Below are 27,525 nucleotides of genomic sequence, written 5' to 3' on the forward strand. Positions count from 1 at the left end.
AAAAACAAACTAACATGAATGGGCCTAGAGTCAGATAAAAGTAATGAAAAACTGACATAAAGAGATGTACTTTAATTTAAAAATGATGTAAAATCAACAGAATGCAGCACAGTGTCGGTGCACAATCATGTAAAATCAACATAAAAGTGTGAGACGTCAATGCAAAGCAAAATTCAACTAAGATAAAAGTATGTAAAGTTAATGCAAAATGTTCTACCAACATGAAGTTGTGTATTGATTAAAATTTTGATTCAACACAGTGTTTTAAGCCAATGCAAAGTCATATCTAAACTCTCATTTAAAGATGCTAAATGATTTCAAAGTGATGTAAAACTAATATAAAGGGGCATAAAATTGATGTGAAATGAAGTGAAACCATCATAAAGGCACATCAAACCAACATAACAGATGTAAAACAACATAAAAGTGCTTTAAATTCATGCTAATTGCTGCAAAATGAGATACCAAGGTAAAGGGACAATGAATTCATGTAAAACTAATAAAAGTGGTGCAAAATCGTATTAAACCCTCAATCGATCACGCAAAATCAACTCAAACTGATGTCAGACCAACATAAAGGAGCATAAATTCAATTCAAATTGAGACGAACGATTAAAAATCATGTCATGTTGATGCAAAATGAAGTAAAACCAACTTAAAGAGCAGTAAAGTCATTTATAACCTGAACATTGTGACGACAACATGAAGAAACCCATAAGACGCCATCGTGACAGAGGCCACACTGGTCCTGTGCTCCTTTCCACGGATCACTGATAGTCCTGTTGACACACACACGTGCACGTGCATGTGCAGGCGCAGACACACACACACACACCCAGAATCAGTGACAATTATTAATGTGATGTCACCAGGATGGTTCCTACGGTAACCAACTGATCCAGTGACGTTTATATATCCTTGAATTGATCCATTGTGTGTGTGTGTGTGTGTGTGTGTGTGTGTGTGTGTGTGTGTGTGTGTGTGTGTGTGTGTGTGTGTGTGTGTGTGTGTGTGTGTGTGTGTGTGTGTGTGTAGACATTAATCAGACAACAAACATGAAACTGTGCAGCAGCAGCCAAAGTCAACAGCGCTTCACCCAGTCAGAGACCAACTGCTTCACATCCGGGTGTTGATCCGCGACGGAGTCCCGCCAAAATACTGCGTCCCGCCAAAATACTAAGCGAAAACCACTCGACACAACAAACAAATCAAGAAGAGACGTAAGAAAACCACAAAGGGAGACAAGACGTGGCACCAAACGACATGAAACAACCACAAAAGAGACAAAAAAAATTAAAGCAACACACCAACGCCTCCAAGGTACAAACTAAAAGTGGCAGGAAAACAAACGAGAAGAAGCAAAACACCACAAACGAGGAAAAAAAACCCCCCACAAATCACAAAGAAACAAAACACAATGACAGGAGAAGAAAAACGAAATGATTTGACTGCAAATAGACACAAAAAAACTCATTGAGGGAAAAGAAAATGTCCAAAAGACTGAAGAAACACAACAAACTGTGAAAAGACATAAATAAATAGAAGCACAAAGACATAGAAAACTACAAAACAAAAGCCGGGACACCAGAATAGAAGGACTTCTTCGTTTCACGACGAGGAAACAAACAAAAACAAGGAGCTATTATCAAACACGTTTATTCCTCTGACAGTATGTACATATTGCACACAGCTTCCGCGGTATAAATACACGGAAACGTCAAGTAGACATTCATCGATCTCCGGCGTCCGAATCCGTCGGGGGCTCCCACTGCGGGAGGCGAAACATCGTCCAGAAAAACCCCCCAAGACACGAGTCCCGGGAAACAGCAGGCGCAGACTCAACAAACCAAGAGGTCCAGGTCACGTCGGTCAGTGTCCACGGTCCAGTTCACCAAATCAAAGAAGATAATCCAGGAAAAGTCCGTCCGGCCACGTTCTGCCACCCGATTGGCTCTTCCTGCTGGAGTGTACGGCGTCCCATTGGCCGGTCGCGGACGAGTTCCTGTCGTCTGAACGGTTCCCCGTCCTTTCCCTCGGCGACTGCGGTCCAAAGTCTGTCGACGAGACGGGGGGGGGGGGGGGGGGGGGGGGGGAACAAAATCCCTCAATCAAACAGAGCAGGAACATTTGAGGTTAAATTGTACCCGACTTGTCCCGGCCTTACTGGTCCTACCTGTCCGACACCTCCTCCGCCTTCCCTACGCTTTGCCTTCTGGGTTCTACCTGTCCTACACTGTCGGTTCTTGAGGCTCCGGGGGGGTCGTGACAGTTCAATGTACTGGTTCTGGGTGTGAGAACTTACCGCGTCGTTACCTCTTGGCACAGCGGGGGCTCTTGGCCAGCTGGATCAGCAGTCGAGCACATCGTCGATAGTCTGCCGAGGACAAGTCAACAGTGAACTCCGAGTCTGGCTCAGATCAACAGGAGCTGCATGCATGACGAGACCAGCCGCCGTGGCTCGTCTCGTCCTGCTCGCCTGGCATGCTGGGAATCGAACCGGCGGCCGGCTACTCACAGGCGGGCACGGTGCAGTCCCGGGTGCTGTGGTACAGCCTGTAGAACTGTTTCTTACACTTGGCGTCGAAGGAAAGCGGCCCTGAGGGCAGACGGAGGGTCAGAACCACATCCTAGTGTCACATGATGTCACATTTTACACCACGAGGAGGAAATTCAGCACCACTTTTCATGTAATGCGTTAAAAATGGCGTCAGGAAATTGGTTTTTAATATCAAAAGTGGCAAATTATTTTGTTAACAACACCAAAAAATTTACAAAATTCCAAAATGTTCACCTTAAAAATAAAAAAAAATACAAATTTTCACGTTGTCTTAAAAACAATGTTGAATATCACTTTGTTATCATGTAAAATGCTGTAAAATTGCACATAACATTTAAAAAAATGTAATTCCAGTAAAGGGAAGAAAATTTTTACTTTTTTAGATTTAGTTGATTACAAAAATTGTTAAAAAAAGGGAAAATTTGTCAAAATCCCAAAATATAAACAAAACGAATAAAGTAAAACAATGAAGTACTTCATAAAAGTGCAATTTACATTATAGACATGCTCATTTCAGAGGCCTGTTGATATTGTGTTTGATCAAAACAACACTTTGCACAGTTTAGAGCTCAAAAATGTATTTTCTTAATTGTATAGAAAGTGTAAAATAAAATAATTGTTGAACTGTTCCCCAAAGATAACTTCTATTAAACTCAATATGTGAATAGAAGAACCCTCTCAGTGTAAAATAAACGAGATTACAGCCAATCTGAGATGCACCGGGGCTCAAATCCAGAGTCTGATGTTTACCTGTGAGGTGGATGATGAACTTCTCCTTGTGCTGCGGATCTCGATGGTTTATGTCTGTGAATCAACAGGAAGGAGGTTGAAGCAGCAGGAAAACAAAGATGCTGCTTCATACAGTTATGTGTTTGAGCAGAATGGCAGTAATACCACACAGACGTGTCTCTTTGAGTGTTTATGTGCAGTTTGTTTAGCGCTGTGTGACCAGCGGCTGCTGGCTGGACCGTTCTATCATAATGTGAATGAATGGATGAATCGTTCTTTTAGTCCACAGAGGAACCGCAGACCGCGCACCGATGAACAGTCTAATATCTGTGCCTCTAGTTCCAGCAATATCAGAAATATCCGTCGTAGTAACAATAATCTCTTTTGTGATAACATTTTCATAAATACAAATGAAATAATTATTAATATGGCTTACCAACAAAGGGTTAATCTATGAATATGTGAATGTAAATAGGTGTATCAGTGTGCATGTGCTTGCACACGTTTTGTTTTGACATGCCTGAAATGAATTGATATTTAATAAATGTGATATCAGTTGTACGAGTATCAGTTGCGTCGTTAGAAATGTGAGTAGCATGACAGTTAGTGTTTGATTCGTCCAACTTTAAATCCTCAGATTTATCAGCAGTATGTGAATCAGTTCCAGTTGTATCACAGGTACCAGTACCGGTGGAATCCGAACTGTCAGCAATGTAAACAGTGTCATAACTTGTATTTTCATGTTGCTGTTTCTCCAGCGAGTATTGGCAGCAGTACAGTTACTCGAGTATCATTACTGTCACAATTATCAGTAGTGAAGTATCAGTTGAAGGAGTACTGACCATGCCCATGGTGTGACCGCTGCCCCCTCCCTCTGGCCGCGGGGAGCCCAGCAGGAGTGTCGGTCCTGGTCCGGTACCGGGCGGGCAGCTCCACGCGCTCCGCCAGCGCCTCGGTGCGCGCGGCGGCGCCCCGGAGCAGCGCGGCGGCGGTGCAGCGGCCGGCGGCCAGCAGCAGCAGGAGAAGTGCGGGGAGCAGCGGGAGCCGTGAGAGCAGCATCACGTCGGAGCTTCTGCAGGGAGACCCGGAGAACCAGGGACCCGGAGAACCAGGGACCGGGAGCCTGGCTATCGGTTATTGATTAGATTCAATCTGATTACATTGACCCACATCATCTCCTAATCCCAGAAATCTGCCTGCAACTTTTTCCAAATTAATTTGACAATTCACAATTAAAGAGTGCAAATTTCAGATTTGAGATGATTTAGTTTTTATCATTTATTCACATCCGATTATTGATGAAAAAGTTTAGAAACAAAATGAAATTCTGCCGGACATGTTTCCCCTCAAAAGTCTGAAAATGCAAATTGATTTCATGCATCCGGCTTAACTTACTGCACTTTCCCACTTTTGCATTGATCATGATTGGTTTTTCGTTTCAAAGCTGCAGGAACAGTCACCTGTCCTCCTCCGTGCGCCTCCGCTCCCCGGCGCGCAGCTCTCTGGTCCCGGCTGGGCTGGGCTGGGCTCTGCGGTGGCTCCTGGCTCTCCTCTCTGTGTCTCTGGGTGGTGAGTGCTATCCCGGGTTAGTCTTGATCCGAGCCGCGTGGCGCGCGCCGGAGCCAGGTGGCATCTTTTAGACCAGTGGTTAGTGGAGCGCGTAAAGCTGGGGAAGCGCCTTCCTCATCCTCCTCCTCTTCGTCAGCTGGTGAGTCCCGCTGCAGCAGCTGGAGCGCAGCTGGACGGGCTCATGCCTCCTGTTGACGTCCCGAGGAGAGGCCTTCCACAGCCTGGCACGCGCAGACCCTGGTACGCGTCTCTGCGCCCTGTCAGGTCTGACCGCGGCACGCGCTCCGTCTCGTGAAGTTTTCCCCTGTCTGCACGTAGGACGCTCCCGGAGTGCGGAAATATAGGAGGAGGAGAGGAGGAGGAGGAGGAGGAGGAGGAGGAGGAGGAGGAGGAGGAGGAGGAGAGGAGAGGAGGAGGAGATGTATGCGCGCATGTTTGGACAGTGGATGAGGTGCGTTGAGGCGCGGATGAGTTTCAGTGAACTGGAAACCCCCGCAACTCACCGGAAATCCACGGAAGTGAAAACAAATGGGAAAACAGGTGGCCGTGGATGGATCAATACATTTTCAACTGATTATATTTAATTATTTTTACGCACGGAAACGTCCACATTTTGCACGATTAAAACCTTGAACCTTATCACGCAATAAAGTCCTACTTTTTAATGTTTTGGCCTCTGGTCATACTCATGGTCTGATTTATTATTGATTATAAGTTTGAGCTTCCAATATAAAGCTGCACAGGCCCAGATTTAGATAAATGAAAATACCACCAACAATACTGAGTCTTTTAAGAGTGATTAACTTTTGACAGCTCGAATTTAGTTTTTGACCTTCTAAACAGCTGTGGCAGATTTTGATTTGTACATAATAAAAATAAAAGCTTTTGTCGCTGTAAAAATGCGCCATAAACATAAAACATTGGATGAACATTAAAATGTTGAAATGTTACTTACAAACCATGGATTTTATAAAGCTTTAAGTGTCGTTTTTATATTGCAAATGTTTTAAAGCTGTATAATCATATTTTATGCCAGCTGAACTTTCATGACTGCAACATTTATTTCACAAAAAAAAAATTGGAAATTGGCTTTAGACTACATAAAGTCCAAGATGCAGGGAAAAGATACGAACACAACTGAAGCCTTGAAATATGTGATTCACCAGTGAAAACAAAAAAAAGTATAGCTCCAGTGTGACACGAGTACAAGTGAACACAGAAACAAATTTGTCGTGAAACAAAGAAAACAGTGAAGGCCACAGCCTGCCCTCCGAGTTCAGCCCTTATTTGTTCATCTGCTCCATCAGATATCAAATCTCTGAACACATTTTTACATTGGCGGGTATTTTTGTTGAAGAGCGGTGATTTACGCAGAATGAAGGCTCTATCAAGGCCGCGCGCACGTGCATGTGTATATCAGTGTTTTTTTTAACCTGTATTTATACAGGCTTTCGGGGGAGGAATGACGCCCTGCATCTGTTTATTCATGCAGGTCAGTGCAGTGAACAGCAGCTTTTCTCACGGCCATTAACTCCCCCTTTGTACACATCCAGACCTGCACCGGCGTCCTGCAGCCGTTGCTCCGCTGCCTGATCTGGAACGTCTCCAAGAACCTCTGGAACCTCCCCGGGAGACCATCAAACATCCTGAAGGGCATTTTAAACCTTCCAAACCTCTGAAATTCAAGGCACCTCTGGAATCCCAGTGGGAGTTGCAGAAGAGAACTGCCTCGGTGAAACTCGTGTCAAAATCTGAAAGCTTCCTGAGACGTCAGGGAGGTTCACGGCCCTCGGAGATGTAGTCCCTAATAATATCTGAAGTTACTGTGAAACACCTCTGAATCCTCCTCAATGAACCTCAAGAATCCCTGGAATGTCTTCAATGACTCAATAAACCTGCAAGACGACCAAGAAACCTTCTTTAAAGGTTCCAACAAATTTGTCTTCTCAAGCATCTCAAAGGCTCCATTACAAACTTCAGGAACATTCAGAATAAATTCAAGCCAAATGTGGAACCAGAGGACCAAATCATGAGCATTCAGAAGCTGCTGGGGTGTTTGAAACACACCAGTTACGCTTGAGAAGCTGCAGAAATCGATGAAAAATGAAATCGGAGAGTCTGGTTTTGTCAGGATCGATTGCCAACGTTCCCCAGGACAAACAATTCTCCTAAAACGTTAATCTTCATTCTTCTCACTGACAATCAGTGTATTAATAGACGCGTCGGGACGATCCAAGAACCAAACTGACCTTTTCGAGTACAAAAACAAAAAACTGATTCCAGAAAGACTCGTTTATCAACCAAACACAGAAGAAATGCACAGTTATGAAACTCTGCAACATGAAATTCTGCCTTTCAGCACATTCACAGGATTCATGTGGCTCCAGGAGCAACATGTCGAGGTTTGGAAGAACTCAGAGGTTCTTTTTGTTGTTTTTGTGGGAAGATAAAATTCTGTATGAACCTCAGTAGAGTCTGGGAGGTTTCAGTAGAAGCTAAATGTCAGAATTCGACTACTTTGATTCGCTTGTGGGAGGTTTTGAGGCTCCAGACCTCGGATAATGTTCTGTTATACTAGTGTGTAACAGACCTCACTGGTACTGGTCTGCTGGTGTTTTCCCAGAAGGTTCCACACATGTTGAGGCGATGGATCACGTAAGATTAACAGAGACGAGCTTCTTCAAGCGCGTGAGATTCGGTTGATGCGTTTCAGGAGGTTTTGAAACGCTAACAGGAGGAAGAGCGCATCCTGCTTGACCCTCAGGCGAGTTGGAACATTACGAGTTGAGTCGCCTTGAAAAACTGTCGCGCTCCGGAAAAACCTCCCAAACACTTGAACAGAACATCAGAAGTTTCTTCTGAAATCTTCGACTTCCAAACTTGTCAGAGGTCGATTGGCCGGCGCAAAGTCGTCAGATTCTCGCGGAACATCGGGACGAACATCTGGAGCTTCGTGTGGAAAGTTTTCAAACCTCCTGCCAAAGTTATCAAAGCGACTAAAAGCCGACGCATTATGCTTTAAATCCCGTCGAACCATAATTAAAGACACCCAGACAAAGGCCTGATTGTGTGATTATTTCCAAACAGCGTTGATTCCCGTCTGCCAGGGAGACAAACATAACCTGATGTCCTGTTCGGGCCGATTATCTGAAAATACCGATGCTTTCATTTAAAAAAAGGAAATTTGAAAAAATAAAAATAAAACATACACTAACAACGTTTGACACGGTGCAAACGGCAAATGAGACGACTGAAAGCGTGCCGTTCTGCTTGCTTTGCTCCGCGTTCGCATTCCCCACGCCAGAGAACTGTTGCCGCGACAACAGGCAGGCCGGCACTCATGCACGCACACACACACACACACACACACAGGAGAGTGCTCTGATTTCCTAACAGAATCCTAAAAAGCCAAGAACAACACCAGGTGTGCGAGCGATGGCGCCCTCACTGGTCACGGGGCTCCGGCGGCCCGCGGTCACAGCTTCTGTGTGACGTGGTTTATAAAATATTATTAGACAGTGGCAGCAGATCTCAGATATAAAGATACGAAACAATAAAACTGTTCTTCTGATTGTCTGACGTTCTTCTATCTGCGTGGGTTCGAGGCCTCGGAGCGCCCGGCGCTCCTGCCATGGACAAGTTACGACTGAGTCGGAGGCTAAAAAAGCAGCGACGGAGGGAAAAAAAACCCCCAGAAAAGCGGTGATGGTTTTGGCTCCACAATGAAAACCTCTGAGACTTCATCATGGAGCCCATTAAACTCATTGACGGTCTGCGGGTCAAAGGTCACGGCGGGCCGTGGTAAACTATGCACCCGCTCCCTCTGGAGACGTGGAAACGCAGCGAGTCTCAACCGTTCGGCGCTCGTTAAATCTGTCCGGCGGGTCGGCGCCATTAGCTTGATGCGGCCGGCCGCTCACTAGCCGTCGCCGTCGACGCCCGGCCTGGGCCCTCAGCGCTCCGACGGGGGCGAGCGAGCGAGCGAGAGAGAGAGAGAGAAAAATAAAGCACCTCGTGTTCTTCTGAAAGTTTGGAGGCAACAAACATAATAAAATATAACAAGCGTTTCATTCCCTGTTTGCGCTGCGGGACAGACAAACTGCTGCATCATCTGACAGCCGAGATATTTGTGTGATTCTCTCGTCCACATTCCAACACACAGCCAGAGGCAACATGACAGGAAACACAAGCGCACAGTGTGTTCTGTCGGGCGTCTCAGAATAGTGTGTTTTTTGGGGATTTTGTGGGAGTTCAGAAGAGGCAAAAATGTTTTTGAAGAAGCCGAACTAATTCCGCCAGAGCAGAACGACGGGTTTCCGCACGAACTGTGATTTCACTCCGAGCCACCTGTTCCCTCACAAGACCCCGTCGTAATCCCGCCAGGTTCCGAGGGAATATCATCTGTGAATATTCTTTCTTTTTTTTCCGCAAATATTAAAATTCAAAGGAACTAATTGGTTCTTGGAAATACAGATACGAGCAATACTGGAAGGATTTCCAAGAAGCAATTAGAAATTGTGAAGCTCGTCGCATTAAAGCCTGTAATCAAAGGAAATCGCATCAATCTTTATTTATGTAGCACTTTTTTTATACAGTGAAGTAACACAAGGGCTTTAACAAGAATTAAAAACAGTGCAAAGATAAAATAGATGAATAAAAAGCAAATGAACCATAAGTGAAGACATGCCTGGTGATGTGAAGACGTGGCGCCGAGGACCAAGATGAGGAAAGGGCCGCATTTTGGGCCTTCCACACTGGGGGTGGCACAACTAACCACAGGGGGCCGGCCACCACCAGTGTAGCGCCCCCTAGAGGAACCACTGGAGATACAAATTCAGTTAATAACCTAATAAAAGCAGAAAATGTAGATAATCATCTAAAATGGATAAAAGTAGATAAATACATTGATAAAATACATAAACATATATACATAGATATATAAAAACATATACATATATATAATCAGTTAAAAGCCTGATTAAAAAGGTGAGTTTTTAACCCTTTTTTAAAAACCTCAACGGACTCTGCAGCCCTGTTCCTCAAGCGGGGGCCACAGGAGGTGAATGCAGCCTCCCCGGGGGTCTTGGTCCTCGTTTGGGGGACCATTAAAAGGAGGCTGGAGGACCTCAGGGCCCGCGAGGGTCGATATGATAAAAGCAGTTCAGATAAATAAGAGGGTGCAAAGCCATTAAGACACGTGTGGAGGATGTTTATGATTCCCCACAAGAATTAATCCAACAAAAACATGATAAAACAATGAGCTTTTAGCTTTTATGTACCAACATTACATCTTTGAGAAAAACCAGTCTGATTATGAAGAATCTTGTCATTTTTATGCAGATGACCTGGCTGCTGTTTTTAACCGTCATCATGACGATAACCGTGGGACGGCTCAAAAACCAGCGATCAACTAAAAATCAACTAAAAATGTTGGTAATTACTTTTAAAGCTCTTCTTTATGTTGCTGACCTGCTGACCCCAGTACAGGCCGGAGATCGTCGGGTGGATCCCTTCCGGTCAGCCCAAAGTCAAAAGTTAAATCTCAGGGTGACGGTGCTTCTCCACCAGGGCGGCGTTGCTCCACCTTGGAATCACCTGCCAGAGGAGATAACATCTGTGGAATCAGTGACTTCTTTTAAAAAAACACTTTTATAGACTCGCTTTTAATTGAAGCCTCCATTTTTAATCAAATGTTGCCTCTTTTATCTTTCCACAGTCTCTCTCTTTAGGCCTTATAAATAAAGTCGTTGTTTTTTTCTTTTCTTCAGAGACGAATCCTTCACTGCAGAATGTATTCTGACCCCATCAATGACTGATTTATTAACAGACTCCTCAAACCACATGACGAAACCATGAAAATCTCTCCTTGAACCTAAATCCTCAACACTGAAAAGCCAAAGTTCATTCCTGAGGGCTCCTCAAGGACCCCCCCCTCCAACCCCCCCTCCAAAAGAAACAAACGAATTAATGGAAAAACCAAAGTTCTCAAAGAACAAGGAGATAAGAAGAGAATAAATGTTTGGCACGAACACTGAGCATCGACGACTTTTCCAAGATAAAGACAATCCACTACATAACTGGAACATGTTGGAAAATCATTATCACGTGTTTCAGGACCATGTTGGACTTTATATCATTTGTCTCTGGCATCTTCCTCCTGAACCTTCCATGTCCTCCAACCACCTCTGAGCTCCAGAAAAGTCCACATCATCACCAGAATCATAAGTTCACAATCCGTTTGAACCTCCTATTGCATCACAAAATCTTCTAAACTATTTTCTCTGGTCCAATCCATGAACTATTTAAAACTGTTGAAGTCAGTTTTTCTCTGCGTGAATCATCTCAAATATTCTCAAGAGTCCATAAATCTTTAAACGGAAAACACTGGAATGATTTGCTCCAATGATTTGGAGCAAACCTGCAACAGGTGGAGTCGTTGGCTTCAACTCTGCGCGGAACAACAGCACCCCCCAGTGGCCAGAAACACAAACTGCAGCCTCAAACTGCACGTTTCTTTTGATTTATCATCAACTTTTTCCAGAAAATGTTGTAAATGTATTCAATGTGTCCGTCTCGTTTCACTCAAGTGTGATAAAGGTTGAAGTGAGAGGCTTGAAATTGGATTAATTTAACATAAAATCTTAATTTTTCACTCCAATAGAAATACCTATCAAAGTATAACATCATCCTATCAGGTCCATTGTTGTTCCATCTAAAGATTAACGACCTCTAAGCTCCCGAATGACTTTTAAATTATCATATTTTTCGAGAAAATGAAAACGCATCACAGGATGGTTTCTGAATGCAGACGCTTTTACCTGATTGAAGGTGGTTTGATGGCTGATGGGAAACATCTGCTGAGGCCTCATGAGCCGGACAGAGTCTGTGAAATGAAAAAAACCACCAACAAAGCTTCAGGTTTCAGTTTGTCATTTATTGCTTTCACTTTAAAACAGGTGGTTTTCTTCTTCTCTCCCTCTCCAGGTTCAGCTTCCACTCACAGTGCGTCCCTCCACAAACCCGCAGGCTAATACAATCATATAAACTCACTCTCCTGTAAGAGGAATACAAACTAGACTCGTTGACATGGAGGCAGAAGGAAAAAGGTTGTAAAAACGAGATGTGAGAGGAGGAATATTTACAGGAACGACTACAAAAATCTGAGAAAATTACAATTCGGCCTATTTTACCATCGAGAGAAACAAGTAAAACATGAGCTGCTTCACATCAGAGATACATCAGCTTTAGAAAGGTTAAATTGAAGGAATAAAACATAATATGACACCATAGTTACCAGAAAAACAATATCAGGCTCACAAATGGAAACAGAAAGAAAAATAACTTTAACAAAAAGTTACTTTTTCCTCCTTTTTGAGTCTCTACTGCACAAAAACCCCAAAATGTACTCATTTCTTTATGTTACACAGTGGGACGTTTTCTAAACTCAATTCACTTGTTTGGTTTAAATACTGCTGAACAGGCAGATTTATTAATAGGAATAAAGCTGCTCGACCCTGCAGGCTCCAAATTCGTCTTTATTTCAGGCAAAATATTCCAAATTTCACAGAGAAAAATTCAGAAACACATAAAACCACAAATGTTTCAGCCGGAACTGAAAAAATGTGATTTCATGTTTCAGCTTGGATTGTTTGGGACCTGTTTAATCTCACAGAGGTTTTTCTTTAAATTTATTTTGATTGAGTTTCAGAAAATCGTACAATCACAGTTTCTTTTCTTATTACTACTGTACCTTTAATATAATGTTTACTGGTTAATCTCAAGAAGAAACTGCTGTCAGGAAAACAAAAGAAAATCCCACGTCCTACTGGTTTTCGTAAGATTTGTCAGGAATAAACATGTTTGTAGGTTTTCAGACGTATAAATGTGGCAGCAGAACATTTGGGTCAGTTCATGTGCTTCGGTACATTCAGTCGGTAAACGATGAGTCAGTCAGATCCGGTTCGATCTGGTTCAGTCTGGTAGAAGTGGACTCGTCCGGTTCAGACGGTCCGTTGTTGTTGGAACCGGTTTTATGGGTTCAGTCTTTTCCAGTTTGGTTGATTCAGTTGTTTTTGATCCGATCTGATTCAGGATAATGAGAACCAGTTTTATTCAGTGTGATCCGGTTCAATCTGGTCACTTCTGGTCCATTCAGGAGTTTTATCCAGCAGGAACCGTCTTTTCCGGTTTGATCCAGTCTGAGCCGGTTTGTTGGGTACGATGGGATCCAGTCTGATCTGGTTTCATCTGGTTTTGACCCATTTAATGTCGATTTCAAATTAAGAAATCTCCACCAGTCGGACGGTGGACTCCTCGCCGCCTGCTGGTGACTCCAGGAAAACATTGTCGTCCTCCTCTTCGTCGATCTCCTCATCCTCGTCCTCATCTTCAAAGATGGCGGACATCGGGGGGGTGAAGAGGCGGCAGCGAGCTGCGAGGCGCCGTCTGCTGGAGACGGGAGGAGTGAGGGAGCGAGGTCTCCAGGAGGAGGACGTGAGGAAGAAGAAGGGTGAGGAGGAGGAATAGGAGGAGTAGGAGGAAGAGGAGGAGGAGGAGGAAAAATAAGAGGAATAGGAAGAGGAGGAGGAGGAAGAGGAGCCCAGGAGATGAGTCAGGTCTTGCTGGTTCCATCCGAGCGTCATGGAGAAGGTCTGAGGAGTGGGCGGAGCCTGCAGGTCCAGCGTCAGGTGGATGTTGATGTCAGGAGCATTATGGGTGTCCTGGTATGGAGGAGGAGGAGGAGGAGGAGGAGGAGGAAGAAGAGGCAGAAGCGCCCCCCGCAGGTCCGAAGACGTGGCACATTTACAAAGACGCTCCACCGCTGAGGCTCGAGAGGACGAGTCGGGACGACTGCCTTTCCTGAGCAGCAGAGCCTTGAAGCTCTCGCTCCTTGGTGACCTTTGACCTCTGCGGGGGACAGGCTGCATTGGGCGATGGAGGAGCGGGTCGGTGGGGGAGGACGGGGAAGGAAGGGTCCGGTCCCTCCCTACCTCTGGATCACTCTTTCCGAGCATCTTTCTCTTTGATCTGAGATGAAAGACACACGGAGTCAAAAGTTAACTTTAGTTTCAACCAAAGTTTGTGAAGAAAAGACCAGAAAACTTCAACTGGAACCGAACAAACTACCAGTTTCCTAGATTCACTCACCTGCAGAAGCTACAAGGCAAAAGTCAGAACTAAGAACAAGTCTATGTAGCAGGGAAGGAATGTTTCAGGAGCGACTGAACTTCCTACTCAGGCTCTATTCTCACTAGAGAGACGACACTCTGACTGCACATCCAGGGGATTTTACCTGCAGCCGAACCTGCGGGCGCTCACACTGTGCCTTCCCAGACTGCACTGCTCCACAGAGGCGGCGGGAGGAAGCCAGCAGACGAGTGAGCATGTGCTTCAAAGTGTGAGTGTGTGTGTGTGTGTAAAACATGTCGTCAGTACCTGTGGATGACAGCGAACAGATCCTCGGTGGTTCGCGGTCGAGCAGAGACAAACATCTGGTCGGCCGAGACGCTGACAAACAGCTCCGCTGCAAGACAAAAAGTCGATCCTTACTAAGAGATGTAACATTTGAAACCTGAGCCAGCGGACGCCGAGTGTTTTTATCTCGTCCTCAGCACTTTGTAAACTTGTCCTACATTTGCTTCACACCTGCAAAGACGTGAGACGGAGCCGGAGGTAAATCTGGAAGGAGCTCTGGAACTTACCATCTGCTCAAATAGACTCTGAAGATATGAACTGCTCGATAGAGGCCAAAATACAACTTTAAATGTGTGAAAAAACAATGATGAGACGATTTGAAAAGGTTATATATTGACCACCAAAAAAATTAAAAATAGAACAACTATTTCAAACAAGTACAAAACGACTCAACTGTTTAAGACAAAAAAAACACCAATAACAAAACAAATACAAAACTAAGTGTGTGGAAAAGACCCCAAAAGAACAATGACATCCACAAAAACCACTAAAAGAGCCAATAAAGGTTAAAAGAGCAATACAATGACAAAAAGACAGGTCCACCGAAACCCCCAAAATACCAGAAAAAGACCACAAACACCTATCGAGACAATTAAAACGATCCCAAAACAACCACACAGAATCTTAACTGCAGGTTTGTCTCTATAAAAACTTACCGTCTGGATATCGGACGGCCTCTTGCGCCTCCCTGCCTCCGGTTCTGCCTCCTGCAGCTCGTGGGCCCTTCTCCTCCAGCCCCTGGTCGTCTGGCTCCTGTATCAGGAGGTCTGGAAGCGACAGCTCCCCCCGCAGGCTGTCGGTGGACAGCGCGTTGCTCAGAGAGAACCTGCTCTGACCAATCGGAGCGCAGGAGCTCTCGGAGTCGCTGGTCTCCAGATCGCAGGCTTTGGCCACCATTTTCCTCACCGCGGTGTCCAGAGCTTCGTCTCCAGAGGAGGACGAAGATGACGAGGAGGATGAGGAAGATGACGAGGACGACGAAAAGGGGGAGGGGTGCGTTGCTGACGGCATCATGAGCAGCTGCCTGCCCGTCCTCCTCTTCCTCCTCTTCCTCACTTTGTCCTTTTTGTTGGACGCCATCATGATGGTCGTCACCGTCCCTCCTTCCTCCCTTTCATCCTCTTCATCCTCAGCCAGCGAAGACCTCATCGCCCTCCTCTGAAACGCTCCGTCGGTCTGGCCGACCTTCGTCTGTCTGATCTCCTCTCGGTCTCTGGTGTGGACGTCCTCCGTCCAGACGGAACTGGTCCCCTGGACGGCCGAGGTTCCGGCAGAGCTGCAGGTACCGCCGGACCTCGAGGGGCCGCTGCCTGGTGGGACGAAGGTGTAGTCCGCGGTGTCACGAGTCTGAGGGATCGCTCCGGTCCCACTGGACCCACGGTCTGGTTTGGGCGTAGCTGAACTTAGATCTGGCTTCTTGTGCGTTATGGGTGGCTTCTGTCGGTGAGGAGAACCAGCAGGTGACGACTGCCTGGTGTCGGTCAGTCTCGCTGGTTTACTGCGGCTCTGGTGCTCTGGAGAAGGTCTGTCTGGAAGAAGCTGTGGTTGGCCGTTGAGTCCAGGCGAAGCTGCTGGGGTTTCTCGTATTCTGAACTTTGGTGATGACGTGACGCCCAGAACAGAGAAATCGGGCTTCTTCGGTGGAACCGGTTTCTCCGGGGAGCACAGCCTCCTCGGGCTCCCCCCCCGAACGTCTCCATTACTGCGCCTCATGTCGACGGAGTCTCCATGTCTGTCTGTCACTTTAGCATCCAGGGCCTGGTGTTGTTCAATAATCTGTTTATTGTCAGCGTCATAAAACATTTTCAAATAGGGACTAGAGACTTGGTTATTCACCAATGACTCTAAATCTGCCATCCTGTGGTTGTTGGACCGGAAGCTGGGAGGAGTTGCGCCGTTGCATTGTTGAGCTCTCGGGCCTTGAAGATGAGCAGAATCCTCACGACTGTTTGGAGCAGCTGTTTCACTTCTTGGTTTCCTGAAGGGGCTGTGACTTAACTTGAACACTGGTTGCTCTTCGGCAGCGTTGACTTGGCCGTCGATGGCAGAGTCCGGTTGGTCGTCACTGTGCTGCAGCTCCAGGTTGGACTGGTTTGCTTCAGGAGGCGGAGTCTCGGGTTGCAAAACTTCATAGTTCTTGACTTTGCGAAGCTTGACGCCTTGCAGGGCTTGAGGAGTGACCCGGAGGATTGGAGGCGCCAGCGGACCTCCACAGCTCTTCAGAGAGGGACTGCAGCTGGAGTTCAGGACGGAGGAGAGTGGTGGAGGAGGAGGTGGCGGAGGAAGATCTGGAAAAGGTTCGGATGGAGGAGGGAGGTTGGTCAGTGGAGCAGAGGTGTGCCTCACAGCGTAGGAGTAAGGTGGGGGTGGAGGCCGGGAGGGTGGAGGAGGAGGGGGAGGCATGGAGAGGAATGAAGGTGGGAGAGGAGGAGGTGGAGGAGGAAGAGGAGGAGCAGGAAGGATGTTGGAAAGTGATGGAGCCGAAGGCGCATCCATGGAGGAGTGAAGCAGAGGAGGAGGGAGTGGTGGAGGAGGAAGCGGGAGGGATGAAGGCAGAGGAGGAGGAAGAGGAGGAGGGGGAGGGGGAGGAGGAAGATGAGATATAGGTAGTGGAAATGGAGGAGCCGGCAGGGAGGATGGAGGTAAGGGAGGTGGGGGAGGAAGAAGAGGATGCTTGGTGGACGAGTCAGAGGAGGTGTAGGAGGACAGGGAGGAGGTGGAGGAAAACGATGAAGAGAGGGAGGAGAAGAGCGAGGACTTTCTTTCTGGGACCGGTGGCTTCTGCCTGCCATCTCCGCGAGGCTTCATCCTGGGCAGAGAGGAGGCAACGGCGGGGGACAGGGGGAGGGAGGGAGGACAGGAGGAGGAGGAGAAGGGAGAGGCCGGTGGGAGAGAGAAGGCTCCGGGGGAGGAGGGGCTGAAGGGGGAGGACACTGGGGTGCCGGGTGTCGGAGTGTTTGACTGGCTGGAATAACCACTGGAGGGCGATGCGAGGCGTTGAAGGTGAGGGACGGAGAAGGCAGACGGGTGGGGGTCCAGGGTCAGTCTCAGTCCCTCCCCCTCGGGGACGGGGGGCCTTCGGGCGAGGACTTGGGCGCAGGCCGGGTTGGCCGGAGAATCGGCGGCGTTCACTTCCTGGCAGTCTGCGCTCAAAGGCTCAAAGGTTGTGACTGTCCCACAGGTGACTCCACTCTGGCGTCTTTTAGCGGTGCTTCGGGGGACCCAGGGGTCGTGGAAGGTCTGAGGCGATGGCGTGCGCTCTGCTTGGGTGGCGCGAGGCGGGCGTGGGCTGGAGGACGAACGGAAGGGTTTACTGCGACCCGAGCGGCGCCTCAGAGAGTCGGAGCGTTGAGGTGGAGGCGGCGGACGCTTGGACTTGCGGAGGGAGATGCTGCGGGTGGAGGAGCGGGAATGGGAGGACGCTGTGCTGGACTTCCTTTTATCCCGGTTGAGAGATGGAGACAAGCTGAACTTCTCCGAGCAGAGAGAGTTGGTGTCGGCACATGAGGGCGAGGACCGACCCGAAGACAGAAGTGGGTCGCAGGTATAACCTTCCGCAGAATCACATCTCGTGTCGGCGAAGACGCTGCTGTGTACGCTGGAGCTCGGGGAGAGGGGCCTGTACTTCCACCGCTCCCCGTCACAGGAGCCGCCGTCAGAGAAGCACTGAGAGTCCGGCCGGCTGCTCGGACCGTCTGGATCAAACGCCTGGTAGCTGAACTGAGACTCGGACTCGGGAATGGAGGAAGAAGAGAGGTAGTGGGTGGATGACGCGGCCTCAACCAGAGACTTGTCACTGGGGTAAGACCACTCAGATCGCAGGCCTTGGTGACTGGGACTGCCCCGGTCGGAAGAGGGAGACTGGCACTTGCCACTGGCCGTGGGGTCAAAGGGCAGCAGGGGTTGGAAGTCGCTTGGAAACCCTTGCAGATCCTGGGACTGTGGAGAAACATGCGATGAAAGCATTGTCAGGGCAAAGGTTTGTTTACATTTCATTTCAGGTCACGGATCTGAACTGACCTGGCAGCAAGAGGAGGAGGAGGAGGCGCTGAGCGTCCGATAGGTGTTCGGACAACTGACCTCTGAGTTTAGAGAGGAGTTGGTTGCAGGACGGGGGAGACTGGAGGAGGCGTGCTGATGATCAGCTCGTGGGGAGGAGGTCAGGGAGGCCATCAGGCTGGACATTCCCTCACCGCGCGGAGCTCGTATTTTCCTTGACAGCGACTGGCCCTTCCTATTGCGTTCCGCTTCCTCCGCCTCTGCGCTCGTCTGGTGTCGGGTGGAGGCGCAGGAGGTGGAGGCAGGTCGGCCCACAGTGGAGAACTGCCCAGGAAGAGCCGCAGAGGCTGCTGAAGGCTTCGGCCTGACGTCGTCTGGTATCCCGGTCACTGTCTTGCGGCGGTTGAGGTTTCGGGGTCGACGGGTTAATGAGTCAGTGCTGGCAATGGACCTTCGAAAACTGGCCTGGCGATCAAAACTGCCCCCTGACGAACGAAACCATACACAAAGAGCATTGAAGTCCTCTCACAAAACGCATTATTCTACAGGACCTCATAAGTCCTTGCGTGGTCAACATGCATCAGTCTTGACTTTGCAAGGATCTTCAGCTGTACCTGTCACATCAATGGGAACAATATCTGCTGCGATGGCTTCGGCCTGCCACCTCATTCTCTCCTCTGGAGTCGGCAGCCGAGCGGTCGGCTCCATGTCCACGTCCTCCGTTGGCTCATAAGCCGACGCAAAGACATCCCAGCAGGAGGTGAGCTGGACGGGGTTGAGGACCAGTGGGGTCAGGGGTCGCGTGTGGCTCACGATGAACCTCTCTTCTTCTTCAGAGGATGCAGACGACTGACAACCCAAGAGACATAAGAACTGCAATTAGATTTTTTTTTTCGCCCATCCCATTCAGATTAATTCAATTACGATTAATCTGACTTTTTGGAGAAATCTCACCGGACCCAAAGACTGGATCACACACACTGGGGTTTAACGGTGTCTAGTTGGACGTGGCAGGGATTCTACTGTAGTTCAACACAGCTCGTTCTAATCTAGTCTAAACTAAAGACGTTGGATCAGTGTTTACCTTTCGTCTCCTAAATGAAAACCTGAAACAAACTGAAAAGCAAGAGTGGGAGAGACAGTCCAAGAATCTGGACCTCTGAGAGGAGGAGGGGTGAGAGCATAAAAAGAGGAAATCAGAAACACCCATCAAAAAGCCATGATATCAACGAGAAAGAGACAAAAACCTAAAAATCAACCACAAAGTCATGTGAAAAGACACCAAGATATAATTCTACAAAGACACAAATATACACAAACTGGCACCAGACTGCAAAGGGAGGAGACGCAGTAATTGACAGATGCAGTTTTGATTGATTGTTATTGTTGCGAGACGACGACACGAAGACGCAAAAGTACAGAGACCGAAGCAATAAAGGAAGACAAACAAACAACAACTAGAGCAACAGAACGTCCACGAGAAAATGAAAAGTAGCAAGATTGACAAAAACAATCCCAGACAGACGCAAAACCAGTACAGAGAGACAAAACTACGAGGCAAATACTTGCAACAGGGCGACACAGAGAATTAGGAGTCAGCTGATTTTTTTTTACTGCTGCAGCCTGTTCAAGCTCATTTAAATTCATCATCAGCCTGTGTGTGTGTGTGTGTGTGTGTGTGTGTGTGTGTGTGTGTGTGTGTGTGTGTGTGTGTGTGTGTGTGTGTGTGTGTGTGTGTGTGTGTGTGTGTGTGTGTGTGTGTGTGTGTGTGTGTCGCCCACCATCTTCCTGCTTTTGTCCCTCCACCGTCTTCGTGTGCTGCCCTCTGATTGGTGGTCGAGGCCGGAGAATGGTGAGAAGGCAGGACTCGGCTCGCGGGGCCGAGAGCTGCCGGGCCTCCTGAAGCCGTGCTGAGTCAGCCCGTTCCATGCTACACACACACACACACACACACACACACGGAGACAGATGATGCGGCATTATCATCAAACCGACCAATCGATCTGCGTGCAGAGTTTCAGAGGTGGGGGGGCGTCGCTCTCCCACTCAGAAACACATGAGGGGCTTCGTCCTTTGTGTTTCTCTGAGGTGACATGCGGCGCTGCAGCTGCTGCAGGCACGGCGCTGCAGCTCTCTGCAGTCTGCTGCATTCACAGGCCTCTCTTTCATCTAGAAAGCCCAGAACACCTGGATCCTGGCCACAGAGTTACCAAAATAACATGCATTAACACTGCTGGAGAACGAGTGGGAGGCCTGGAGGTCAGAACTGGACTCATGAGAAAGAAAAAAACTGCATGGCTGTCTGGGGTTCTTAACTCGAAGCCCGTATGAAAACATAGGAGCACATTGAAAAAAAGCACATGAAACTGACACAAAATGGAAAGAAAATACCGTAAAATGTCAAAAACTGAATGCAAAACAATTGCAAAGACACACAACTTAAATGACACACAAACCAACAAAAGGACCTAGAAGAACTCCGCAGACACACAAGAACACCACAAACGGACCCAAAACCACCAGGAAGAGACGGAGAACGACTCCAGAACCACCAGGAAGACGCTCTCTCACCTCGCAGGTCGTCAGCGCTGCCTGATCGCTTCTTTCCAGGGATGAATCGCAGTCCTTGCTGAGGCTTCTGGGTATTGTAGTGGACAGACCACTTGCTGTCGCCATCCTCTGCTGCACACACACACACACACACACAGACACACACACACACAAGATGAGATGAGTGAAAGAGAGCTTTCTGGGTTTAATCTCATTCCAGCAGATTGATTCACACTCAGGAGCTGCAGCAGCTCTCAGCCCTCCTCAAGGTCACCTCCACACCACGACCGCCAAAGACCAGCTGGTGGACGGACCAGTGGACGCAAGTCTGTGCTGAGGTGAACTTTACACTTCGCCGGCCATCAATCAGAACAACGGTGAAACGGCCGTTCGTTCCTTGAAGGCCCCGGCAGGACGGACCGGAAGGCCCCACGGGTGGATAAAGTGCGTTAAAGCCTGCGGAGGGTGAAGACGCTGGACGCGCTCGGTGAATTCCTGAGAGCGACGAAGCCCTGCCACACGTCTGAGGAGTCTCCAGGGAGCTTCAGAGGTTCTCCAGAGAACCAGCCTGGATCTTCAACTGTCGCATCCTCTGGATGAAAAGAATCTCGGCTCTTTGAAGATAGATTGAGCGGGTCTCAGTCGATCTTGGCGTCTTAACGGAGTGTTATTTTACATCATATTGACATCACATGTAACCATATAGTTATTTTATGTCATTTATGTGACTATCATATATTATTCATATATGTATTTTACATCACACACTTCATATGGTCTACACCTTATGCCAATACATTTATTCTACTTTTAATCATCCACTATTCATATTATGAGCGGTAATTCATCCAACTCTGTTTGTGTTTCAAGATTTTAATTATGTGTTTGGGAGGGGGGGGGGGGGGGGGTTTCCAAATTTTGAATCTTTTCTAGAATACACCAATCCCTTTGAAAGCATATTTGGGATAATCAGTTTGGAACCACCTTTGGACGTCCAAGAACGGCTGTTTGTGGTTTTAGTGGATCCTCAGGCTCTTCAGGGGGCAGCATGGCTCGCTGCGATGGATCTCCTGGAGACGTTTGAGTTGTGAAGGAGCCGATGGGTCCTTGATGGGGAATCTAGGATCTGGGTGACACTGAAGGCTCCTGACAAAATAGCTATTTGGTCCTTTAGGCCTCGTAAATGTGACGCTGAAGCTCTAAGAGGTCTGAAAAGACCTGAAGAAGATTCCACCCATTGATTCATCGTTTCAGAAACGTAAGGTTATGAAGAAGAAAGTGAAGCTAAAAAGATCCAGGAAAGGTTTGCAAAGCTCATAAAAAAGGCCTTGAAGTGCTGGAGAAGATTGTCAGATTCCTTGAACAGGCACCAGAAAGAATTCAAGAGTCTTGGATGCACTAGAGAAGCTCCTCGACTTCAGCAGAGTATTCTGGACTCTTGGAAAAGGAGGCCGAGGACCTTGAGATTCAAGAAATCCCTGAGGAGGGTCATTGTGAAGAGTCAAGTGGTACTTAAGGACTAGAGGTTATGAAAAATGATGAGAGAAGTGATCCTAACCCTAAGCAGTTTTGACATCAAGTGGTCCCGACTCCTGAGTTCCATATTAGGGCCTTAAGATTGAGAAAGAGTCTTTGATAGGCGTCCAGTGGAGGTCCCAAGAGGACCAGATGGTCTGTGAGAAACAGAGTTGAGTAGAGGTGTCAAAAGGCCTCTGAAGAAGAGCCTGGAGTCTCTGCCAACAACCCAGACGTGTCTGATTGGGTCCTGGAAGTCCTTGACCAGAGTGAGAGCAGCACTGAGGTATATCTTCAGTCTTAGAGAGGGTTTCTGAGCGCCACAGGAAAGGGTCATTAAGGCCTTGAGGACATCCTGGAGGACTTGAGAAGATGTTGGGGTCCTTGAACAGGCTCAGAGGGGTTCCCTGGGACTCTGAAAGGGTCCTCGGTTCTTTGAGGACACCACAGCTGCCCTTGAGTTTGTGCTGGAGGCTCAGATGGCCCTTCAGACCGTTCTCGACTTAGTGGGAGTGTCCCAGGACCCCAGAGGAGAATCCTACAGTCCTTGGACTGGGTCCTTGAGTAAGTGACTGGCTCTGTTGCTACGGTTACAGGATACTGGTGCTGGTAGTGTGACATAAACTCTGATGTGGCATCAGCATGCGCAGGATTTTTTTTGAAGCAGGTCGTCAGCAGAGCGCCACAACGCAGGACCACAGCAGCAAACCGACAAGTCATCAACGGCAACACACTCACCTCTGCGATGGCTCAAAAATCTCAGGACGGATTTGATCGCCGCTCCAATCAGAACCATGACGACGCCACACACATGCACACGCACATACACTCTCTCTCACACACACACACACACACACACACACACAGAGGCGCTCACACACTGCTGAGACTGCAGCAGACAGAGGCAGAGCAGCACAGCAGCCGCTGTAATGCAGCTCCAGACTCCGCCCACTCCTCTCTCTCTCTCCTCTTCTGTCTGTGTCGCTCGGCCCCTCAGTCTTATTCCCACACACATTCAAACACACACGGAGGCGTTAGGTTGGCAGGCTGCCAGCCCTGGCGTGTGTGTGAGCCTGTGTGTAGGTGTGTGTGTGGGTGTGTGTGTCCTTTATGTGTGTCACCAGGTGATGAAGGTTAACCGCAAACACTGCAGGAACACAGGACCCACCAGGCTTTGCTTTGTAGATGAAACGCTGTGTGTGTGTGTGTGTGTGTGTGTGTGTGTGTGTGTGTGTGTGTGTGTGTGTGTGTGTGTGTGTGTGTGTGTGTGTGTGTGTGTGTGTGTGTGTGTGTGTGTGTGTGTGTTCTGCCTCTGATCATCTTTTATTCTCTGTGCTCTGATGTTTCCATCTTTCCAGAGACGAACGTGAACAAAGACATCAATCCGTCTGCGTTCATGAGGTGTAACAACAAATCCTCTCTCTGTCCAACAAAGTCTTCGTCTACTAATTCTTTTTTTTTTTTTTGCAATTGAAACCTATTTGTAGGCTTTTATTCCTCCAGGTTGTGGTTTTTAACTTGTTGCAGTCGTGTCTTGACAGTATTCTGACTCTTTTCCTGGTTATGTTGTGTTTCTAAAGCTTTTTAGCCCCAACTTTTAGGGTTAGGCCCCTTTGAGGGTGCGTTAAATGTTCCATTGCATGATCACCATGGTCAGTCGTGAATTACAGTATTATTTTAAGCCATTTTTGCGTTTCTTTGTTGTGTACCTTTGTAGTTTGGTGCCTCTTTGCGGTTGTCGCTTCACGACAGGATGAAAACTTGTATTTCCCAACCTGTATGTCTGACAGCTGATTCGCTGGCGATCTCCTCCATCATAACCTTCATCGCCGTCAGTTCTAAACTGGGACAGATCTCGTGTGGAACTGTGTCGATGATGTGGGCCAGTAGAGCAACTAATTACCTTCAGTCAGTCTTTAAATTACTTTCATTAATTAGACACGAAGTAGGCCACGCTGTTGTCATATCACCGTCATGTATATATAGTCACTCAGCCGGCCAATGGGAGGAAAAGGAGGGGGCGGAGCTTCTCCCGCTGCGCTTCACCTGTGTGATTCTCGGCAGCAGGTGAAGAGCGGAGCTAACAGGCGGCAGCTGCTGCTGTTATAAAGCCTGTTCATCTGTTATTACAGGAATTAGTGAAGCGTATGGGGTTAATCCCACACACACACACACACACACACACACACACACACACACACACACACACACACACACACACACACACACACACACACACACACACACACACACACACACACACACACACACACACACACACACACACACACAGGGGAGTTCATTAAGAGAGCATATGAAGCGCTTCAGTGTTTTCTTTCTGAGAATATGAGCTGAGTTGAGCTGTGATGAATTATTGATATGTGTGTGATATCATTCTCTTTAAACACCATGAAAGTCTGAGCCAAAGACTGTTCAGTACTCCGTACCAATCGGGACCAAAAAAACAAGTATTTCCTATTAAAGCAGAATTTGTCTGACTAAATCGGACTGTCACCATTGTGCAGAACTAAAACTGCCTCAACAATCATTCAATGGTTCAATTCACAAACATCGGTACATTCAGACGTTGACATAAGCTTGACTGCAGCCTGGTTAAACTCAGGATATCCGTAAAGTTTCATAAAACTCTGTGGCCTCTTCTTTCCAAACTGATTTCAGCCCGTCAGCCTTCAATCTTCCACCAAAAGCGTTTGCAAACAATCTGAATCTGCAGTGAGAGGGATGATGAGGAAGACGATCGTTTTTGCTTCAGATCACGGAATAATTCTGCCGTTCTATAAGTTCGGCATCGGTTCCTCTCCACCTCCTGACAAAGGAAAATCAATGTGCTCTCTGTTTAGACGAGGAATCTGGAAGAGTTTAAGTTTGTTGACAAATGCAAAAACACTTTGCATTTGGTCGATTAAGACGAGAAATTCACCCTGAAGACCTGGACTTAGTTTAGAGGACTGACAAAGATGACTCAGAAATCATAGTACCTCTGTAAAGAAGGGGCGTGGTCTGCACCGCCTCCTGTCTCGAGCTCTTCCCACCGCGGCGCCGGAAACAGAAGAACTTGGTCCGCTGCTTCCTGCTGGGCTGGTAGCGGTACTGCGGCGGTACCTCCGGCTCCCTGAAGGGGGGCGCGGTGGTGAAGGGGGAGGGGACCGGCAGTACGTACCCCGGGCGGGGCTCTGGGGTCGGGGGACAAGAACTGGTCCGGCGCCGCTGGGTGAGGATAGGGCAGGACGGGCGTGAGAGCTGAAGGGGCGGGGCTTGGGGGCGGGGTTTCCCATAGGTTTCTGGGGAAAGGAACAGCTTCCTGTCGACTTCAGGAGCAAATGGAGGGTGGGCCTGGGGGCGGTGGGGGAGGTTGTGGTGGTGGTGCTGGTACCAGGGGCTGCTGGAGGGGAGATAAGGTGACTTCCTGTCAAACGAGGGTGACCCCGGCCGGGTGACGCCGCCGCAATTCATTCCCCAAATAGCTTCGTGTTGCTGGTAGATTTTGGCGCTGAGCAGGCGGCGCCGCAGGCTGCCCTCCGTTTTAGGCTGCAGGGCGGCCATCTTACGCGGAAGGAGCTCATCGAGCTCCTCATCGGGACCCGAGTTCCAGCAGCCCGACGTGACGCCTGGCCCCGCCCCCTCGCCACCCAGACACTCCACATACGAGATCATGATGTCCCGAGTGCCACTTGGCTGTCGCAAGACTAGTCTCTTGTCAATATTTCATCATTAAAAGCCCGAAAAGACTCAAATTGCATCATAATAAGCTTTTCCAACAAGGTTGTTCTGCCCTTCAAGGTAAACTCAGATCGTCATTTCCACTCTTAAAAAATCTGGAAACTTTCAGTCTTTTTGTCTTTGTTTTCATCGGAAAATAACGGTAAAATGTTGCTGTAAATCCAACGAATGAAATATTCTCCCATTGAAAGAACTGGCCATGGTACCATCAGAGCCTTTTAAAAAGAAATCCTTCAGTGTAACACCAAACGTTGTGTCAGCGGCCAGAACGAGTTGACGAAGGAGAATAAAATTATCCGTTGGGTTTATGTTGTATCCTTCACAATAAAAGCAACGTATTCCAGAAGAAAATGTGTCCCATCGGCCATAAAAGAATGAAAAACCTCACAAATAAGCTGGACCAAAACAATGTCCGCCTCCCAGTATCCACACTCGAAATGAGAACAGCAGGAACTGAGCTTTTTCTTCAGACGAGTGGCGGCTGCCTTTACCCTGCTCACTCTAATCTACTAACGGGGATTATCCAGGTCTGCAGATGGCCACAGAGGGACAGGTATTTACCTCCACACCACATGTTGCCTCACACTGCGACGAACTGCCCCACTCCGTATTTAGATCTCAGAAATCAGGCAACAGAAGGTCAGAGCCCTTCGAGGCTTCATTAAACCTCCCTTGCACTGTAAAGAACACATCTGAGGATACTTCACATGCTTCTCTTGACAAAGTGCTCCGAACCATGTCATCCAAACCTAAAACCACAGAAACGCCACAAAGCAACACAAAACACACACAAAACAGCCAAATAAAACACACACAAGAAAAACAAAATATCCACAAAGGGACAAAGACCAACCACAAAAACCACTAAACAACTATTGAGAGTCAAAATAACAATAGAAAAAACACACAACAATCACTAAAACGAAGGCAAACTCAGAACAAGGTGCTAAACAATGTTAAACAAATGCAAAAATCAAGTGTCTGGAAGTGTATATGCTCTTTGTGTGTCGTGTGCCTTCATCATCTGTACATTAGTGTGTGTGTGTGTGTGTGTGTGTGTGTGTGTGTGTGTGTGTGTGTGTGTGTGTGTGTGTGTGTATGTTTTACAGAGGAAGGACAGCTGTGCTTTAAGACACTGAATTGGATGTTTCAGCTTGCCTCAACAGGCCACAGTGATTATCACACACACACACACACACACACACACACACACACACACACACACACACACACACACACACACACACACACACACACACACACTGAAGAATGCATACATCTCCCGATCCACAACTTTCTCCACAGCCTCAGTTTACAGCGGCAGCAACAGAAACAGTAGTTACAGTTACAGGTTGTACCAGTGGCAGTATCCATGGCAACAGCTGCACAAA

The 27,525-nt window shown here is 47.8% G+C and overlaps 2 protein-coding genes across 3 annotated transcripts; both read right to left on the reverse strand.

Moving 5' to 3' along the window:
* Positions 1–1,657: 1,657 nt before the first annotated feature.
* On the reverse strand, positions 1,658–5,149 carry alkal2b (ALK and LTK ligand 2b). 2 transcript variants are annotated; one of them, XM_080519620.1, is made up of 6 exons: positions 4,747–5,149; positions 4,129–4,409; positions 3,308–3,361; positions 2,516–2,596; positions 2,303–2,374; positions 1,658–2,054 (listed from the first exon to the last, which is right to left on the reverse strand). In XM_080519620.1, exons 2-5 carry the CDS (start codon positions 4,343–4,345, stop codon positions 2,310–2,312), a joined length of 417 nt encoding a protein of 138 aa, XP_080375746.1. In that variant the 5' UTR covers positions 4,346–4,409; positions 4,747–5,149; the 3' UTR covers positions 1,658–2,054; positions 2,303–2,309. The 2 variants fall into 2 exon arrangements, with proteins under 2 accessions (XP_080375746.1, XP_080375745.1); XM_080519619.1 differs by having other exon boundaries at positions 4,129–4,413.
* Positions 5,150–13,134: 7,985 nt separating this feature from the next.
* Positions 13,135–26,068, reverse strand: nhsl1a (NHS-like 1a; the record flags this gene model as incomplete). Its single annotated transcript, XM_080520115.1, has 9 exons — positions 13,135–13,371; positions 13,525–13,882; positions 14,291–14,378; positions 14,986–18,268; positions 18,350–18,813; positions 18,943–19,177; positions 20,110–20,258; positions 20,900–21,010; positions 25,393–26,068. The coding sequence occupies 9 exons, from the start codon at positions 26,066–26,068 to the stop codon at positions 13,135–13,137; spliced, it is 5,601 nt and encodes a 1,866-aa protein (XP_080376241.1).
* Between the last annotated feature and the right edge of the window lie 1,457 nt (positions 26,069–27,525).

Source organism: Blennius ocellaris (genome assembly GCF_963422515.1).
Source record: "Blennius ocellaris genome assembly, chromosome: 24".
NCBI classification, from domain to species: domain Eukaryota; kingdom Metazoa; phylum Chordata; class Actinopteri; order Blenniiformes; family Blenniidae; genus Blennius; species Blennius ocellaris.